The 21,594-nt window shown below is 43.3% G+C and overlaps 1 protein-coding gene across 1 annotated transcript in view; it reads right to left on the reverse strand.

Moving 5' to 3' along the window:
- Positions 1-18,678, reverse strand: part of Gpat4 (glycerol-3-phosphate acyltransferase 4) — a 32,915-nt gene extending 14,237 nt beyond the window's left edge. Inside the window, exons 1-2 of the mRNA XM_028768190.1 lie at positions 18,553-18,678; positions 1,715-2,692 (exon numbers count right to left, since the gene is read on the reverse strand). Coding sequence (XP_028624023.1) covers positions 1,715-1,879 — 165 coding nt within the window. The 5' untranslated portion in view covers positions 1,880-2,692; positions 18,553-18,678. The remainder of the gene's footprint in view (positions 1-1,714; positions 2,693-18,552) is intronic.
- Positions 18,679-21,594: the final 2,916 nt, after the last annotated feature.

The following is a 21,594-nucleotide window of genomic DNA, read 5'->3' on the forward strand; positions in this document are numbered from 1 at the left end:
CACACACACACACACACACACACACACACACACACACACACACACACACACACCAGGACCAGAATTTGGATCCCCAGAACCCACATGAGTGCCAGGTTGACATAGTGGCCCATCTGTAACTTCAGCCTCACATGTCAGGGACAGGATTTCCACAATATACTGGCTAGAAAGACCAGGTGGACATCAAGCTCTGGGTTTGATTAAGAGCTCCTGCTTCAATAAATAAGGCAGAGGAACAACTGAGGAAGACATGTGACACCAACCTCAGGCCCCACACTCACACCTGTGTACCCACAATCAAAACCATACGCATATGTGAATCAAACATCAGCTCTTCACTCTTGATACACTCCCAGCATGAGTCCACAGCAGCCCAAAGGTGGGACAGTTCCTCAGGGGATGAATCATAAGCAATCACAGTACAGGCCCAACGAGGTATTTACTCTTCAACCACACAGAACACGCGGGCACACTGATAACTGCTGCCATGCAGATGGACACTGACAGTACCAGGTCAGAGAGGCCACACACAGAACATACTAGTTCAGACTGGCTTTGAACTAGAAATCCTCTCCGCCAGTGGGACTGTAAGCACCTCCTTTCAAGTGGCAACTAGTGGCACTATGACAGCGGTGGATGTACAACACGAGCAAACTGCACACCACCCGGCTGGGTTTAGAACGGCTGGGTTTTTATAGTCTGCTTATTTGGCCTCAATTTCAATATTTTTTAAAAGATTTATTTTATGTATATGAGTACACTGTCACTGTCTTCAGACACACCAGAAAAGGTCATTGGATCCCATTACAGATGGTTGTGAGCCACCATGTGGTGGCTGGAAATTGAACTCAGGACCTCTGGAAGAGCAGTCAGTGCTCTTAGCAACTGAGCCATCTCTCCAGCCCTTCAATTTCAATATTTTAAAAATCATTTTTAACTGTGTGTGCATATGTGTGAGTGTGTGTACATATCTGTGTCGTGCACATGAGTGCAGGTCCCACAGAGGTCTGAAGTTACTGGTAGTTAGGAGTCACTGGGATTCACATGCGAGTCCTCTGCAAGAAGCCATACATGCTTGTCACCCCTGCACCATCTCTCCGGCCCCACCTTATTCTTGTAAGGACAGTGACTACCACAGAGTGCAAAGGAACTAAAAGAAAATGGGAAAAATATTTCAAGACTGCAGAGCGCTTGCAAAGCATGCCAACGACCCTTGGCTTGAGCCAGCAAACCAAACCACACAAGCCTGGAAGACCCCGCATGAGTAAGTGCATTATATTGTCATGGTATTACTCAAAGGTTGCAGTTTCAGCTGTGGAAAAGAATTCCTGAGGATTTGGTGCCTATTTAAAACAGATTCTGCAACTAAAGTAGCCAGCAACTCTTTGTCTAAATGTTAGTCTGGTGGCACAGATCAACTTCTGGGAGATACTGCTTCTCATCCGCTCCCACTCAACACGACCAGTTCTGCGCAGCAGTGTGTTGAATTCTGACACAGCCTCTTTTTCTTTTGCATGAATGCAAGAATCTACCTCAGATCATGGTGAGAAGGAAAAATGAGCCTGTGAGCAGCTTCATGCCCTGCTACCTGTTCTGCATGTGGCAGTGTCCAGTGTCTAAGCCCCACTCAGTGACATACAAGGTAAAAGAATCATTCCTTCTGCTAATGCCTTCTCTTCCCTGTGAGGAAACATATCACAGAAGCACAACTTACCGCAAAGATTTTTAACAGTGTTTTCATGTAGAGCTTTCGGATACCAAAGGATACTCCAAAGATGGCAGGGACGATGATGAAAACGAGTAGCAGGGTGAAGAGGACGGTCAGGGAGATGCCCAGGAGGTTGACAATCAAGCTGTCAAAAGGCAGCAGCAGGAACATGGTGGAGGACGCAGGTCAGGCTGGTGCCCTCTTTTCCACACACAAACACGTCCCTCAGATGGTCCCTTCAGGCAGCACAGGCCTTGGAAAGGCAGCCAGTCCCTCACGGGTGACAAACTCCATCTCAAAGTTCATGTCATCCAACTGCCTGAATCAGAGCTCTGGTGCAGAAAGAGAAGGGTCACAGGAGCACCCCAGAATTGGGCATCCCAGGTCTTCCGGGCACAGATAAGAATCTGTGGTGAGTAGGCAGGAACAGCACCTGAGTCCTGCGTGTCCGGGCAAGCGAGCGGCAAGGGACAGCTTTCTGTTCAGCTGCGTGGCTGCTTCCAAAGCTTCACTTTCCTCCTGCCCCAAAGCATTCAGCAGCCGTATTTGTCCTAAAGGTCTGTACTGTCAGAAGTACCAACAAGAGTTCACCTTGCTGCCAGAAGAATCCCGAACTCCAGTAGACAAGGGTAGCTGCTGGTACTCCACACCCAAGGCTTCTGAATGTCAGTATGTAGAAATTAGGTAACGTTTACAAAATTCCTTCATAAGCTAAAACTGAGTTCACTGTAAAGAGTTCATAGCTGGTCCCATGCTCCCTTGGGGGGGTCCTGATGCTGGCTGACCCAGGACCCTCCTACCCGGAGAGCCCCAGCCTTCGCCAGTAGCACACAGAGGCTGGCACAGAACGTCTCATGCTGCCTGTACCGAGCACTGTTCCAGACACGCCTGGCATTGGTGTCCCTCTGATACTCTTCTCCTTAAGGCACCCTTCTTAGCGGTGACCTGGGTTCTTGGCAAAAGGTTGTTTACATGCTGCCAGAGCTGGGGGTGGAGACAGAAACACCATCAGTTACACAAAGCAAGAGAAGTGGTAATATGCTTCCATATGTGTGGCAAGGGACAGCTGTGGTAGGGTGAACTCACAGGCTGCTTCTCTATCATCAAGGTCAAAAGGAGCAGGCAAATAGATACAGCATGGGAGAAAAATGGACATTTCCAGTATTTTCAACCACAATGAGAACAACTGGCCATGCATGCCAACTTTCTGATGATAGACATTTTGAAAGGTAAGGGTACAATATGCAATGTCAACGCTCTGACTTGTCCCATAGTTACCCAGAGTTCTTTATAACAGATGCAACTGCAGGACTGGCTTTGTACTCTTCCTAGTGTAATTCTTACTGACACAGGAAAGTCACTGGCTCTGTCCCTCTCGGGGCCAGGTAACAAAAGTTAAGGCACTGGTAACAAGGCATGCTCTTCTTCATTTGCTGCTTATTTTGTCTTAACTTGAAGGACAGTTCTATTGGTAAAGGCAGAGCTCCCCACAACACTTTGCAGGTACACAGTTTCAACTGTAAGAATCTATCAGGATTAAGGTAACCTGTCTCCTAAAGCTAGACAGTACAAATTTTTATCATACATGACTTAGTAGTAGCAAAATTCCTAGAAATAGAACTGTATAGGAAAAGGAAATATATATTTAAACTTTTACAAGATATTTATCACATTTCTTCCATAGAAAGAACTATGCCCTTTCAGTCTACTTCACTACACTTGCTGCTCATAAAATTCTATTTCAAAAATCTCATGAAAGTAGTCCAATATACAGCGCCCATTCCAAACTAAAAGTTACCAATACAAGTCCTCAACTTGGGAGCATCCTATCATATTTTTTCTAGCAAAAATGTTTACCACATGTTACACCCTAGCCACTGGGAGGGCTCTGGCTCTCCAGGAGTCACCTTCCAGCACTGTCCCAATACACAGTTCAAGAAACCAAATAGGTACTGACTTCACCACCAACTCTGCTCAGTGTTTTATGAACAGTGTGTGCTACCTCAGGGCTGACAGAGTGGCTCAGTGGGTAAGGCACTTTCATCAAGCTTGAGGCCTGGGGTCTGTTCTCCAGGACCCACACGGTACAAGGAAAGAACCCCCATACGCTATCCTCTGACTTCCAAATATGCACTATGGCACATGTATGTGGACACATGCGCACATAAAATAAATGTAATAAAAATGTTATTTCATCTGCTTTTCTCCTCCCTGTCAGCATATTTTGTTTCCATTTTCCAATTAGTAAACGAAATGAGGCAAACACGGACTCAGTTCTCCTGTATTTGATTCCTACACATCCCCAGATAGCTCGTGGTCAGATCCTAACATGGACACAACACTTCAGTGTCACAAATCATGAACAACTGTTCCTGCTTCTTGTCACCACTTCTTCCACTTTCAAATGACTGCCAATATTTGCTGAATGCTGACAACACAAAAGGCACTAAGGTAAAAGCATCACCCACACACTGTCCTCACTTATTCTCTAACAACTCCATTTACAAACGAGATGGCAAAATTTAGATTAACTAAACCTTCCCGGGTCACACAACTTAATACAGCAGAGATCCAGAGAAGGGCCCCTCAGTCTCATCTCATGCTCTTTAACAACACTTATGGCTACCTACATCCCAGACTATCCTGAAATAACCAATCAGCACCTCACTCATGCCAGGTGCCATAGGACTTCCTGTAGAGAAAAAAACCACAGGGCAGATCTAGAATTAGAATCTGCTGTTCTCAGAATCCAAGTACATGTGTGTTTTGTTTTTTCATTTTTATAAACTGGCTAAACTCATTATACATGCCAGATTTCTAACCACATCCCCAAAGTGACTGAGGAATTTGCGTCACTGTGTTTCTTACACCTATTAGGGCCTAGCCTAATGCAAGAAGCCACACCTCCACTCCACCCTCTATCCTGCCCCCAACCCTCCTCCAGCCCCGGTCCCTTTGGCCAGAAATCCCATGAGAAGATGCAGCGAGAGCCCTCTGTCCCACTGGCCAAGGTTACTTCCAGTTCCATGGGCCAGCATGACTGTCACATATCAGATTTGACCCTACACGTCAAGTTTTGAACATTTTTCTTTATGTCACAATCAACTGAGAATTCCCAAGGTTATTCTGGGTTCATGTCCCCAAAACATTAAAACAAACACATGAAGCAACACATTCATTCCCTCACCTAGGCAGGAGCTGATCAACATACAGCTGGCTGTGGTGGTTTTATAAGGCTTTGGAGCTTGGTGTGGCTTTTACAACCTTAAAGAGATGTGGAAACAAGGAGGTGTGACAAGAGACTGAGGTCTGCAAGAGCCTACAATATTGACCACTGAGCCATCACAGAAGTGGCTTGTAACTACCCTTTTCCTCCCATGAGAGATAGTGACCTCTACTCTTCCTTTCCCTCTTAAGAGTACTTGCTCATGAAAGCTGGACTCCAAACCAGAGGACCATGAACTAGTCTGACAAGTTCTCTGGCCAACACCAATACTCATGTAAATTCTTAGAAGTCAAGGAAACAATATACAAGCTGCAGTTATAAAATAACTTCCTGCAGAGTCTGGAGTATTAGCAGAAATATTAAAGGCAGAAGTAAACTGAAATATCAGAAAACTTTGTCTCAAGTAACACACATCACCTTCTCTTAAGGGTGTGTGGTAGGGAAGTCATTAATTAGTATTTACTTATTCTCTTAGCTTCTACAGCCAGACTCCTGCCAAACACTGAGAATCATGCTACCCCCTCCCACACCAAACCCCTACTCAACTGTTTCAGAGAAAAACACAAGAACCATCTAGTTCTGAATCTGTCAGGAAGGAGGAGAGTCTCACTGTAGTCAGAGACAGTGGATTACTGAGCCAGCTAGACTTTTTAACCCTGAGCAGCAGACCTGGGCCTCTTAGGGTCTCCAAATGTCCTCCATTACTGGGGTGACTAATTCGGTATTTACGTATTAGACAGACAGCATGTGCTGGATATTATATTAACAGTGAACACATGACCTACAGAGTTAGGTGAGAACGCAAGCACAAAGTCACCATTTCAAACTTCATGATGGCTAAGCAGGAAGAGACAGGAACCCCAGAAAAGGATGGGAAAGGAACTATTTAAATTCATTTAAAGCTCTATGCCAGCTCAGATCCATTAACAGGTATGTGGCAGGAGCCATTACCACTCCTAAACACAAAAATAAGTATTTTCAGAGAGTATTCTGAGAAATAACGTATCTTCTTCATGAGGTGACCCATGGCCATTAGAATATGATAAGAATGATAACAGAATATGATAGTTATCATATGGTAACTCTAAAGAAATAATAAAAGTGCCCTTTTATTAAAAATAAATGCAGGCTGGTGGGATGGCTTAGTAGAAGTGCTTGCTGTACAAACCGGATGACCTAAGTATGCTCTCCGGATAGAAGGATCTAAAAGCTGAATCTAAAAACTGACTCTAAAAGCTGTCCTCTGATCTTTACATGTCCAGACATGTGCCCACATGTGTGTGCATGAAAACTGACTCCAAAGCTGTCTGACCTCTATATGTTCATACACATGCCTGCATGTGTGTGCATGTTTAAACTGTTTAGGCCACATAGAGATAGGTGAATTTTTTAAGCACATAAAGTACAATGCTTGTCACAGATTAAATGCTAATTAACAGTTCATACCATCCACTCCCCTGCTCCCATGCCACCAACAGCAAGGAACTGTCAGAGTTAGCTGTATGTGTCAACTTTACACAGTCTTCATACACACATCTGTGAAAGAAAGCATTACTCACACTAGATCATCTTGAGGGCATGTCTGCTGAGGACTGTTTTAACTGTTAATTGACACAAGAGGGTCAGTCCACTATAGGTGGCACTATTCCCTGATTAAATACCCTTGGGTTGTATAAGAAAGCTAATTAACAATAAATGAGCAAGCCAGCAAGCAGGCTACCTGTTCTGGTTCTTGACCTGACTTCCCTCAATGACTGAACTGTAACCTAGAAGTTTAAGTCAAATATACCCTCTCTTCTTACCTAGAACTGGTATCTGCCACAGCAACACTAATACAAGTAGAGCAGGACCAAAAGAAAACTCAACATTTGAGTGTGGACACCAAACTTTAAGTACTCTTAAGAGGTAAAGTGATTTCATGGGAGCACAAAATCCACAAGCAAAAAAGAAAAAAATAAATAAAAAAGACACTCCCAGTAAGCAGCAAGTACTGAATTAAAAGAGAGAGAGAAAAAGTTAAGTATAAAACAACAACAAAAAATGTGATCTGAACTTCTATTGATAAGCCAGCTATGGTGGCCCATTCATGTAATCCCAACACTCAGGAAACGGAGGCAGGAGGCCTTCCTTCCTCATATTGTAAGTTTGAGGAAAGCCTAGAAAAGATGACACTATCTCAGTAGCCCAAACCAAACCAAACCAAACCAACCAACAACATTATGGTAAATTTTACCAAACCACTGTGTTGATGAAAACTATAAAATACCCTCAAATGTCATCAGTTAAAGAGTTAACATGTTTAGGTTATGATTGCTCTGAAGAATGACTTAGCAACTGTCATAAAGCGTACATGTGGACCTTAAATCCAGCAATACTGCTTACAGAGTGTAGGTAATAAATGACCCAGTGAGAGCGGCGGTGCTCAGTCAGGGCTGACTGTGTCCCAGCCCTTGGAGCACTCCCCCTGCAGCCGTGTTTCAGGACATGAAGAGGGATGGCTACTCCTGGCACCTGGCAATGGAGCTGGGATGCTGCTAAAGATGCCAGACACAAGATTTCCACAACAAAGATTCACCCAGTCTAAATAGTCATAGGGCTGAAGCTGAAAACTTCATACTAACACATCTACAAAAGGAATTAGGTACAGCTCTACTTTAAATATCTAAAAGGAAAAAAAAAAAGCCAAGCCCCATCAGCACAAGACACAATAGCACACTATCTTTTTAAAAACCAAGATAAGCTGTAAAAATGGCTCAGTGGTTCAATGAGCTTGCTGTACAAGTATGAAGACCAGTGTTCATGTCTTAGAACACACATAAGCCCGTACCCAGAGCACAACTGTATCCCTAGCTCTGAAAACAGGTGGATCACTAGGGATGGCTGGCTTCCAGACAAGCTACCCTTCTTATGACCCCCCACAAAACACACACACACAAAACAAACAAACAAAAACCCCAACAACCCCCTCCAAAAAAAACAAAAACAAAAAAACAACCAAACAAATGAAAAGCAACCAAACTGAGACTTTGCCTCAAAGAAAATAGAAAAGGGGGTGAGAGGACACTTGATACTCTCTTATGGCTTCTATGGGCCTGCACAAATGTGTGCATACACTCACATAGAGATATGCAGATAAATAAATCTCTGTGTGTGGGAGGGGGAGGGGAAGGGGAGGGGCAGGGGAAGGGGGAGGGAGAGGTCCAGCGCACTCATGGCAGAATACCTGCTTAGCTATGCCTCAGAGATCTACTCCCCAATACACAGAACAGGAAGGTAGGGGAAGCATATCTACATAATGATAAAACAAACAAACAAACAAACAATGTTTTAGCAGAATGTGATGGCTCATGCTTGCGAGCCTAACACTAAGGAGGCTGAATCAGGAGGATTTCAATTTTGAACCAGTGTGGGCCACAAATATAGCCCAACCCTGTCTCAAAAATACAAACTTCCAGTTGGAAGCAGAATAATGTCTACAATAAATACCAATTATGAGGAAGGAAATGAAAAATATACCATGCTTACAGCTATTTGCATAAAGTATCTCTAGGGAAATATACATAAGACATAGGCTCCATGTTGTTGGATTAATCACCTACAGAATTAGTGCCACTGTTCATCCTTTGAGTATCTCTAAAACTGCATTCAGTATTTTCAGTAGGTAAGTTTCAGTTCACTCAAAAGAGATATCCTAAGATTTGAATCCTGGCTCACTTCCTTGTTAGTGGGAATGGGATTTGGGTCAATTACTTCAATCTCTTTCTCCTACTGACAGGGAAGTCTGCTCAAAGAATGTAAAACCTGGCTATCACTATAAAGACAGAAATTCAGGCCCACGTGAGACAAGGGAATGAGAATGCACTGTTGGTGGGAAGTGTTGTTATTAGCTGCCCACTACGGAAAATCAGTATAGAGCGCTCAAAGCACTAAAAATGGAACTTCAATATTTCCCAGCAACTCCACTACTTATTTAAGAGAAGAGACCATTACACCCAAAGATACATGTTTACTGCAGCACTAGTCACAATAGTTACAATATGTCCTAGTATGTACTCAACTAATAAAATAAGGAATCAACTCAGCTCCCTTCAATGAATGGGCAAACAAAAAATATGTATGGTATATATAAACAATGGATTTTATTTAGCTATAAAAAATGCAGTTCTCGCCAGGCACTGGTGGCGCACGCCTTTGGTCCCAGCACTTGGGAGGCAGAGGCAGGCAGATTTCTGAGTTTGAGGCCAGCCTGGTCTACAGAGTGAGTTCCAGGACAGCCAGGGCTACACAGAGAAACCCTGTCTCGAAAAACAAACAAACAAACAAACAAACGCAGTTCTCATTTACAGCAACATGGATGAAATCAGAGGTCAATCTATTAAGTGAAGTAAGTGGGACTGTGGAGTTTTTGTCTATTGGTCTCTATTTAAAATCATGAAACATATACCTCAAATCTCTGCCAACAGTACCAATCAACCAGATCAAGCTATCAGTTCTTATCAGCAAGGGCTTGATAAATCAAAAGTATAAATATCAATTATCATTTCAAAGCCAGAGGCAACAAGCTGGTAACAAGCCACAAAGTTACGAGTTAACCACCGAGAATCCAGTCCAACCTCTACACTGTATGAGCTCTAAGAGTTACCTGTTAACTAAGATAAACCACAGAACAGAAGCAGTACATACATCAGATCTGAGCCCAGGTCTAGAGGTCTTGCTGCTCCTGGAATAACTTTCAGATTAGCTTTGGGTGGGTTAAACGGCAGACCTATCCGATGCTCATTTCTAATGTGATAGCAAACATGACTTCCAGGCAAGGCTGGGCTGATTTCATTCTAACTGTTATCAGTGGTGAAACAGAAATAACAGCTTGAATGGGGTGCTGAAGCTCAGTAGTAAGTTATGTTTCCAAAACACAAAGAAGCACTGAATAAAGGGACCCTAGAGAATCACAAGTATGCATACATTTGAAGTCACCTCTGGGTAAGAAAATTACCTAAGTTAGAGTCAGTTTACAACAGGCAAGTGAAGCTGGGTTGAGACTTTCGTCCTGTCTGTCCCAGTCCCCTGCCTCATTGCCCCCTTCCCCATTCTGAACTCACTAGGGTTAGCATGGCTAAAAAGTAACATGGTACACCAAGTTTAATTCAAACAATAGAAGCATCTCTTGAAGCTAGGGGAAAAACCAGTATTTTAATCTTGTTTTTTCATCCACTGAAGAAAAGACAGTATGGCCAGTCAGTGGTGGTGCACGCCTTTAATCCCAGCACTTGGGAGGCAGAGGCAGGCGGATTTCTGAGTTTGATACCAGCCTGGTCTACAGAGTGAGTTCCAGGACAGCCAGGGAAACTCTGTCTCAAAAAATCAAAAAAAAAAAAAAAAAAGATAGTATGATGGCTCAGCAGTGAAGAACATTTGTTTTTGCAAAGGTCCCAGGACTGGTTTTCGCCATTCATATAGTTATTGACAAACATGTAACCTTAGCTACAGGGTACCAGATGCCCCTTTCTGGTTTTTGCAGGTATTGCATGCACATTGTGCACACATACTATGTGTAACACACACATTTTTAAAAATCAGAAAGGGAGGGCTGGGGGAGAAGGGACAGGAGAAATGGCTCAATGGTCCAGAGCACTGGCTCCTCTTTCAGAAGACCCAGATTTGGTTCCCAGCACCCACATGGTCTATACATGTTTATATATTGTTATAACTCTAGTTCCAGGGGGCCCAATGTCTTTAGGCCTCAAATGGCACACTGGATGCATATAGTGCTTATATACACACAAGCAACACTCACATACACATAAAAATAAATCCTAAAATTTAAAAAGGGACAATGTGGGCCATAGCAAGATGGCTCGGTAAGGGCACTAGCTGTGAAAGCCAAAAGTGTCAAAGTTCAAACCAACAACACATGTGACAAAGCAGCTCAGTAACAGTGATTCCATGTTTTAAGTGAGGCTATTGAATCCTTGTGCAAAAGGGTGTTTTTGTTGTTGTTTTAAGGCCAGTAACAGGGCCAGCGAGATGGCACAGGGGACAAAGATGGTTGTCACTAAGCCTACTGACCCGAGTTCTACTCCTAGGAATGACATAACGAAGAGAGACCCAGATGGGAACGCTGATGCTCATCTGTAATACTGGAACACGAGGGAGAAACAGACAACAGCTCCCTATGGCTCTGAGGCCAGCCTGGTCTACACAGTAAGTTCCAGGACATCAGAGCTACATAGTGAGACCCTGTCTTAAGAAACACGAGAACTGACAAGTTGTACCAACTTCCACCCTCACACCATAGAGCACACAGAAGCTCCTGTATGTATGCAGACACATACACAAATATTTTACATGTCAATAACAAATGCAATGAAAGCATAATTAGTGGTGATGACATCTGAACGCCTAGAGGGGACATATGAATAGCAAATAATCATGAAAAGGTACTCTGTATTATGTCAGGAAAATGTAAATTCAAATTATTAGACACCCCCTTTTCCATTCATGAGTATGTGTAAAACTAAAAGGACACCTTTATCAAAGATAAAGTGATGTATAATAATTGTAACTCCTTGTACCCCTAGTAGAAATACAAAATTCAATATAATTTAGAGAAGTTGTTTGACTAAACATGAAGGATCTCACAGTCATCACAAGACACCCTGAGACAAAGTTCTCAGCATAAAGATTTCCCCCGAGAGAGACAAAGGACAGGGAATAAGAGACAGACAGGAAATAGAAGACAAGGGAGAGGGGAATAGGTATTTGTTCCAGGAGGACCAAGGACTGCCTCTGAATAGAGAGACAGGATGGCCCATAGGCAAATAGCAGTTCATAAAGGCAAGTGGGGGACCTTGTGTTAGGATGAGCTGGTTGATTTTGATTGGGCATGTTAAAACAGCCAGAGGGGGGATGGTTTTGATGCTGGACTTCAATACTTTGATAGCTGGACCTTGGAAGTCAACCTCAGGAGGAGGAAGTAGCCAATTAAAGAAACAGACCTTGGTGGCTGGCTTTAGGAATGTAATCTAATGGATTAGCAAAAGAGGGAATGGAGAGGGGCAAGGCAAAAACTATTGGTGCCATGTTTGCCATGTTTGCCATGCGCGGGCCTTTTACAGCCACTGTGGTGGTTTAGGTTTTATTCAAGGACAATTCAAAAAAAGAAAGTGCTGGGAGCAGTGGCTCAGAGCTGAAATCTCAACACTTGAGAGGTTGAACCAGGGGGATCATGGGTTTGAGGCCAGCCTGGAGTACAGTGGTGAGTCTCAGGACAGCCTGAACTACAGAGATTTTGTTTCAAAAATTAACACAGCTTGTGAGTTTAGGAGTGCCCAGGACTCTGGAGGCAGAAGCACAGACATCTCTGAGTTTCAGCCTAGCCTGGTCTACATAGTGAGATCCAGGTCAGCCAGGGCTACATACTTAGATCCTGTCTCACTACATACATAAACTTAAAGGGTGAGGGATTTAACTCAGTAGTAGAAAGCCTGCCTAGAACACACAAGGTACCTCCAGCACTCACACACAAACACACATATATTAAGGGGGTGGGTGTATGAGTCACTGTCCTCTTGTGGGAGGAGACAGCACAAGCACTGCAATCCCAAAGACACTCAAGAGGTGGGGGTGTGGCTCAACGGTGGGACAGCTGTCTGGTTATGTGCAGGGCAGAGGCTCAATTTCTAACACTGTAAACCAAGAATCACGTAAGGCTAATTTTTAAAAATTATGTTAAAACGTTAATGCATTTTGTGTGTGTGTGTTTCTGTGCAGGTCAGAGGATCACTTGCAGAGTCAGTTCTCTTCTTGTACCATGTGCCTAAGGAACAAACAGGTTGTCAGACTTAGCGGCAAACACCTTTTCCCACTGAGCAATCTCATCAGCTCAAGGTTTTTTAAATTTTTAGTTAACATTGTATTAAAGGGTGATCTTTTAATACACATTATAGAATCTAAAGCAAACTAACTAGCATATCACTTTTACATTCTTTTCAAGGCAGCTATCATAAACATTAAAACTGTAAATATGCTTATATTTTTAGTAAATAGTACTGACTTAAAACTATTTTAAAGGGAAACCCTGAAAATAATATTTCCAACTAATAAGAGAAAAAGCGTTTTTTTCACCCTCTGATTAGAGATGGAAGCATGGACAAGCCCAGAGGTCATGAGTGAACCCCCAGTTATGGACACTGAACTAGCTACACAGCTGGATCATGGCTTTGATCTGATTTTAACTGTGCCCAGAATCTTTCCTCTTGAAATAAGAAAGTATATATATTGTCTTTATTTTACAGAAACACACTTTTAAGAGCTATATGGATTTTTAAAGTGCTGAAATTTTTGCCAGGCATGGTGGCACATGCCTTTAATTCCAGGACTTGGGAGGCAGAGGCATGTGGATCTCTGGCTTAAGGCCAGCTTGGTATATATAGTAAACTTCAGGACTATATAATAGAGAAGCAGTTTTCAATATGTGAGTCACAACTTTTAACAAGAGTTTCCTAAGACCATCAGAAATCACAGATATTTACATGATTCCTTTTTTTAAAAATATATTTATATGAGTACACTGTAGCTGTCTTCAGACACACCAGAAGAGGGTATCGGATCCCATTACAGATGGTTGTGAGCCACCATGTGGTTGCTGGGAATTGAACTCAGGACCTCTGGAAGAGTAGTCAGTGCTGTTAACCACTCAGCCATCTCTCCAGCCCACGATTCTTAATAGTAGTGAAATTAGTTATGAAGTAGCAACAATAATAATGTTATGGTTTGGGGTCACCACAACACAGGGAACTATATTAACATATCACAGTATTAGGAAGGCTGAGAACCACTGTAATAGAGAGATCCTGTCTCAGAGATTGTTGAAGGCTGTGGGACTTCTAAAGTTATGTTTTATACTGTGATAGTAACATGATAGTAACTTACTTATCTTGGGATAAGTAAGAAAGGGGAAATTATGGTTTAACAGTGATGTATGTGTGTCAAGTTGACAAGGGGTCAATTTTGCTGGTTAGTTTTTGTCAACCAAACATAAGTTTCCTGGGAAATTGGGTACGATGGTAAACCTCTTTAATCCCAGCACTCAGGGGGTAGAAGCAGGTGGATCTTTCAGTTGAGGGCAGGCTGGTCTACAGAGTAAATTCCAGGCATTCAGAGTTACACAAAGAAAGCCTGTCTTAGTAACACAGTTACCTAAGGCAAAGGAACTTCACCTGAGGAATTATCTCCATTAAAATGTCCTGTGGGTGTGTAAGTGAGACACTTTATTAAACTGAGTGGTGCCATCCCTGGACAGAGGAATCTAGCTGTATAAGGAAACTGAGCAAGCCAATAAGCCAATTTCCTCCATGGTTTCTGTCCTGATCTTCTTCCATGATCAACAGTGATTGAGCTACGTAAGCCAAACAGACCCTTTCCTCACAAAGTAGCATTCACCTGGTCACCCTATTAGTCATTTTCTTTCTATCGTTGTGATAAAACAGCATGACCAAGGCAACTTACAGAAGCATGGGCTTATGGAGCTATGCTTGTAGAGGGATAAAAAGCCCATGAGGACAGAGCACAGGCAGCAGGCATGGCAGCTGCCACAGGATGCTGAAGGCTCATATCTTGAACCACAAGCAAGAAGCACAGTGGGAATTGTGGGAATAGCATGTGGTTTTTGAAGCCTCAAAGCCACACCTCCTAAACCTCCACAGACAATGTCACTCGACTGGAGATCAAGCATTCAAATGCCAGAGACTGGGGACCAGGGAATGGGGAATGGAATATGGATGACTCAACCACATGGTTTCAACTGAAAGCAAACTAGGCCACCATGTCATCTAGATGTGGTTGCTTTCCATTAAGCTCCATCTGTGTGACCATAACTGTAGTGGTTACAAATGGCCATCCTGAAAGTAAGTTCACAACCATGCACAATATGCACAGTGCCTATACTACTACCTAAGTCTAAAGTATTCTAAACTCTAGGATTTGCTTATTCACAACATTACTTGGAGAATATCCTCACATTAAGTATAAGAAAACTGGTTCATAAGTAAAACTATAGCTACACACCCATGCCAGACTTTTGTCACTGTGATCAACATGACAGAGTAACTAAAGGAAAAAAAAATTATTTGGCTTGGTTTCAGAGAGTTCAGTCTAAGGTTGACTAACTCCACAGGCTTGGGCAAAATATGGCAGCAGGGTGCGTGATAGAACAGGCTGTTCACTTTATGGCAGACAGGAAGCAGAGATGGAATACAGAAAGAAGACACAGTTCTGAAGGGCACGGCCCTGTGACTTATGTCTTTGGCTAGACCCTTCTCAGTTCTCACCACTGTTCAGTAACACCATCATATGAATACCAAGGGACTAATCTATTCACTAACTCAGTCTATCATGATCTGTTTCTGAAAACACGTCCAGACACCCTCAAGTGAGCTTTGCTAATCTCCTAAGCATTTCTCAATCCAATGAAGTTAATAATTAAGGTTAACCACCACACAGGATGAAAGGGAAAGGGGGGAGAAACAGAGGTACCTAGTACAAAGCTGACTATAGTCAATACTCAGTAGTTTTGCCATATGCTGTCAACGGATGGCACGTACTTCAAGTAACTCAGTTAAATTTTTTGTCCAGCTTACCAGTTTAACTTGCATAGGGAATCTCATTAATCCATTCTTAGTCCTCTTGTAAAAATACTTCAGCCCTGAACCAACCAACATACAGAGTCGCTTAGTGAAGCTGTCCCATTTAAAGCATCCTATGTTTTAAAGACAGGTTATCTCATGCAAGAAATCTTGGTAAGCTATTTTCTGCATGTATGCACCTCAGTTAACTTATTAAAAAAAAAACAAAAACAAGCAACCAAACCAAACAACTCAACACATTTGATGAAATTCCTTTCATTGGGCCTTGGAACTATGCAGGCTGCTGTGTAATATTGTACTTTCCTAGTTGCAATATTGTTTCTGGGGAAAAGATTAACCTTTGTAGCACTGCACAAGGGCATTCTGGTCAATGACTACCTACAAGACAGTGTCTTTTACTACTGACACACTGTAGCCATCTTATTTTGTTGTGAATAGATTTTCTGACATTCCACTAACAAACTTCCTAATAGTGCCCCACCACTTGAGCTGGTCCCTAGGGTGATCCCCTTAGTGACTGTATTAAATAGCAGTGGACGTTATTTAAATCTCTCCTATTTAATCGTCAAGTCATCTTTAAGTCAATATTTTCCAAAGTCTTCTAAAAGCTATAATCAAAATTTGTCCTTTGTCCCACACTTATTTTTAAAATAAATGTAAGCACATTTCATTGTACTACTCTGGTCTTCACTAGAAAAGCTCATGTTAACTCATGTAAATGTCTCATGATTTTAAGTTTCTGAGGGAATCTGAAAGTGGCACTTCACTGTGCCTGAGAAGAAAAAAACAAATGCAGAGTTGAGAAAGTGGGATGTTCTTCCTAGCCTCAATATTGGCCTCTGTGGGTCTGGACAAGCCAACGAACCCTTCTAAACGAGAAGGCTCATTTGAAAAAAATGAAGACACTGGACAGAATCATCTGAAGTTCTCACTCATGTATGTGCATACTGAAACCAGAAGTTAGGTCTCTTCCTTAGGTCATTTCCACTTTCAATTGCTTTATTATCTTATGAGTGTTTTGCCTTCATGTATGTATGTGCATGCCTGGTGTCTGAGGCTAGAAGAGGGTGCCAGATCCCCTGGAAGAGAGCTACAGACAGTTGTGAGCCACTATGTGGATGCTGAGAATCAAACCCAGGGCCTCTCTGGAAGAGCAGGCTGTGCTCTGAATGTCCAAGGCATCTTCTCCAGCCCTATTTTCATTTTTAATTGTGTAAGTATGTATCTGTATGTGACCATGAACATTTGAGGCTATAGGATCACCTGGAGCTAGAGTTACAGACAATTAATTGTAAATCAGCATATGGTGCCAGGATCAACTCCAGAGCCTCTCCAAGAGTTTCAGGCTCTCTTGACTGATGAGCCATCTCTCTAGCCCTTCCACCTTATAGGAACAGGGTCTATCACTGAACCAGAATCTTATCAAATGGCTCTCTGGATCCTCATCTCTGCCTCCCAGCAGTGAGATTACAGGGGAGTGCCACACCTGGCTTTTCACACGGATGCTGGGGGATCTGAACTCAGGTCCTCACGTTTATTCACAGAGCCAGCGCCTCAGCTCAAGGAAGAACTTTTAATAATAGGGTATCTTTCAACAAAAACATATTACGATTTTATGCAATGTTACAATTTTCGTTTTGAAACTTACGCCACTTTTGACTTGTAAAGGCTATCAAAAACACCCGGATTGGATTATATACAGCTCATTGGTAAAATCAAATAAATAAACCACGCAACCCCGACACACACTTGCACACACTCCAGAGCTAAATTTTTGTTTCGTCCTGAGATAAGTAAAATAAATGAAGATACAGATATCACATGATTAACCCCGGGTGTTACGAGCATATATAATAATGGACATACGTTGCTTGGTTTTGCATATCTAAAATTCTCCAAAATATCGATCTGAAAAATTACTCTCAGAAAGAGTTAAGAATATTTAGCAGGCAGGATTATAGTTTTGACCATAGTCTTTGGTTGCAGTGATTTTTATGCCCGTCTTTATGGGGTGCGATACAATCTTGAAGACATGCTCCTCCTACTCAGCAAAGACTCTTAAAAGTTCTGCTAAAATTAAGGAAAACGAACGAAACCAAAGTTCTTCAAAGGCTATCTACCGGTAATACGCAAGAGTTGGGTATGGGATGGAGCTTAACGTCCGCGAAGGCCGACAATTTCACATAGATTTTTTTTCTATAACCTATGAGCCACCAATGTTATATCCAAGTAAGACAGAAAGTGAATAAATCAAACTTTCAGGTAGGATGCTGCCACTGAGAGCATGGAACCAAGGCGAAAGAGAGTCTGGGGTGTGAAGAAGGCTGGAATAGTGGCAGTCCTGGTGGCTCAGGAAAGTCAAGTAGCATGAAGCAGGGCTGCCCCTATCCGAGGCAAACCTGGACACTGGGGCTCTCAAATGCGTGGAAAGGGGTAGAGGAGGCAGACCCGCAAAAGAAGACAGTGCGAGCACAGCACCGGGAAAGGGGTGCATTCCAGGGGGGACCAGAGGTGAAGGCGTCTCCACGTGATCTAACGCCCGGTTCTCAGCCACGCTCCCCAGCTCAGGGCCACATCAGGCCCTCCGAGGCGGCGAGCGGCCTGCGGAGAGGAGAGGAGCGTGGTCGGTTGACGAGGAGAGAAGCCGGCTGAAGAGACAGGAGCGGGGCGGCTGAGGAGAGGAGGGAAGGGAAGAGAAGGGGCCGGATGAGGAGAGCAAGGCTGGGCTGAGCAAAGGAGCCGGGTGGCTGGAGAGGAGATGAGGAGGCAAGATGAGAACGGCAGGAGGAGAGGAGCGGGGCAACTGGAGAGGGGAGCCGAGCGGGGCTAAGGACAGGAGTGGGGCGGGCGCGGAGCTCGGACTGCCCGGCAGCGGCTGCCCCTCCGGTCGGACCCAGGCCCGCGGCTGCCGACCCCGCATCCCACGTCCGGCCGGGACCAGGGGCGTCCGGCAGAACCAGGTCCCTCCAACTCACCGGCCGTGAGGCTCGGCTCCAGTCCTCGGTGACTGCCGCTCCCGCCCTGCCCTGCCCGCCGCCGGCCCAGGCCTACGTAAGAGCGTGCGCACGCCCGCCTTTGTCTACGCCGCTGGACGTGGACCCCTCCACCCCCGCGTCCCGCCCAACCGCGCTTGCGCGGTCCTCCCGGAGGCCCCGGGGTGGGCGGGGCTCCAGCGATGCTCTCTCTCCTCGCACGGATGCTGAAGGCGTGAGCCGAGGTCGCTTTCTGAAGGCCCGCCGGGTGTCTGAGCTCCGTCTCCAGAACAGGCAGCGATCCGGGGGAGAGGGAGATTAGCCTGGCATAGCGAGGTTCGTTTACTGAGTCTTTGGTTGAGATTCGGTTCCGGCTGGCCACGAAACGTTAGCTGCCTCCCCAGCACCACCCTGCATCCCGGAGCTTCTCTTGACGTAATTTGGCTGGTTGGCCAGCTGCTGTTTTCCTACTCAGCCACAGTTCTAAGTAACTCTCGTCAGACTGGAAGCTCCAAAGGACAGGCTTGTTTTGCTGACGTGGGTTCTTTATATTGGAAGAAAAAGAAAGAAGGGATGGGGACACACCTCTTTTGCCCACCCCACCCCCTTTTGAGACTGGACGTCTTGTAATACAGACTTACCTCAAAAGCTGTGAGTTGCCCAATGACCTTCAATTTCTGCACCTGCTGCTTCCACCTCCTGAAGTGCTGGAATAAACTACCATCCCAAGGTTTATAAAGTGCTGGGGCTGCAACTAAGGGCCTCATGCATGCTAAAAGAGCACTCGACCAACTAAACAATCATTCCCAGCCTCCGAGTTTCTTGCTTTTATATACTTCCTAAAGTACCTAACCTTTTCCCTAATTCAGGACTTAAACTTCCACTTTTTTCTTCACAAACTTTTACACAACTCCAGGTATGTAACTATAACATAGGTATACAAGACAGATACTTACTGATAATCATAAATTTATTTTGAATCATTTTTGCTATGTATTTGTAGCTTTACTATTGTTAACTATAAAAAGCAAATTTGCATATTAATGAGATAGATTGCTTACCACTCTTAATAGAGAAATCAGCTAAATATTTGATACCAAAGGATATAAAACAAAGTTTCCCAAAGTTTTAAATTTTATAATTGTCAGTGCTGAAAAACACTTTTTCACAAATACCTTGTACAAAATAGCATTAGTAAGTTTATGAACATTTCATAAATTAGAGATTCTGCCCTAATCCCAAACCAAAATTGATTTAACAGATTTTTGTGAGCAGATTAACTGAAGCAGTTTTTAAAATCTAGAAATCTAATACAGTGCAAACCCCAAATATGCTAATTTTGATGCTTACTTACAATGCTTACCTGCTAAGGAATGACTACAGGAAAATAAGTTTTTAAAATCATGGTTTCTTTAAATAAACCATTGTTAAACTGAATGTGGTAACGAATACTCATTGAAACACTCCATAAATGTAGAGGCAGGAAGAGTTAGAAGTTCAACGTCACCTTCAGCTACACAGTATGTCCAGATCAGCCTGGGTTAGTTAGCTCTGTGACACTCTGTCTTAAAACAATCCAAAAAGAACTAGTGAATGAGTCGATGGGGAAAGGTGCTGTTGTCAAACCCGATGACCTGAATTTAAGCCCAGAGATCCACTCTTACAAATTATCCTTTAACCTCTGCAGGTGGACTGGGGCAAAAGCATACTCACAAATGCACATGTATGCAAACACACCAACACACTAGTGGATAAATGTAATAAGAACATTTTTAAAAATCATATAGGGCAGGCATGGTAGCAAACACCTTTAATCTAGCACTCAGAAAACAGAGGCAGTGAATTTCTGTAAGTTCTAGGCCAGCCAGGGTTATATAGTGAGACCTTGTCTCAAAAAAACATTACTTAGAAATATAAAAGATACAGGTGGGACTAGAGAGATGGCTCAACAATTGACAGCTCTGACTGTTCTTCCAGAGGACACCAGCTCCATTCCCAGCACTCATGTGGTAGCTTATGACTAACTCCAGTTCCAGGGAGATCCAATGGCCTCTTCTGGCCTACACAGACACACATGTAGGCAAAAGACCCATGAACAATTTTTTTAAGTAAAATTAAAATAAGTAAATAAAAAATTCAAAACGTACTCCAGATAGTGCCTGGTAATAAGATGCAAATGTGAAGTCCAAAGTTGAATAGTGAGCAACATCTGTTTTAAAAAATACTTTTTGGGGCTGGGGAAATGGCTGAGTGGGTAAAGTGCTCGCTACCTGTGAGGACCTGATTTCAGATCCCCAGCACCCATGTAAAAGGCAAGTGCTCTGGAGAAACCAAGACAGGCAGGTCCTGGGGTGAGAGGCTCACTGTCCCATCTGCCTAGACAAAACATTGACTCTAGGTTCAATGAGAGACCCTGTCTCAAAAAATGAGCAAAGTGCTATAGGAAGATACCGGAAGTTGGCCTTTCTGACTTCCACACATGCAAACAAACATGACAGGCTTACAATTGATAACATTCAGGAATGTAGGATATCTTTACTATGAACAAAGTTAAGGTATAAAAATTTTCAGGCACATATGCATACATGCAAGCAAAACAACTATACACATTAAAAAAAATCTTTCAAAAAATGAAGACATGATCTCAGACTCTTTCTCCTGCTGCCATCAGGATGCCTCCCCATCATGATGGACTGTCATCCGCCTGGAACCCTAAGCCACAATAAACTCTTCTGTAAGTTTCTTTGACAGTAATGTTGTATCACAGCAACAGAAAGTAAGTATATAATGATGTTGTATCATTGGCAGAAAGTAACTATACAGTGATGTTGTATCACAGCAACAGAAAGTAAGTATACAGTGATGTTGTATCACAGCAACAGAAAGTAAGTATACTGTGATGTTGTATGACAGCGACAGAAAGTAACTATACAGTGATGTATCATAGTGACAGTAAGTATACAGTGATGTTGTATCACAGCAACAGAAAGTAACTATACAGTGATGTTGTATCACAGCGACAGAAAGTAACTATACAGTGATGTA

Source organism: Grammomys surdaster, unplaced genomic scaffold (assembly GCF_004785775.1).
Source record: "Grammomys surdaster isolate TR1022 unplaced genomic scaffold, NIH_TR_1.0 185, whole genome shotgun sequence".
In the NCBI taxonomy this organism is placed as follows: domain Eukaryota; kingdom Metazoa; phylum Chordata; class Mammalia; order Rodentia; family Muridae; genus Grammomys; species Grammomys surdaster.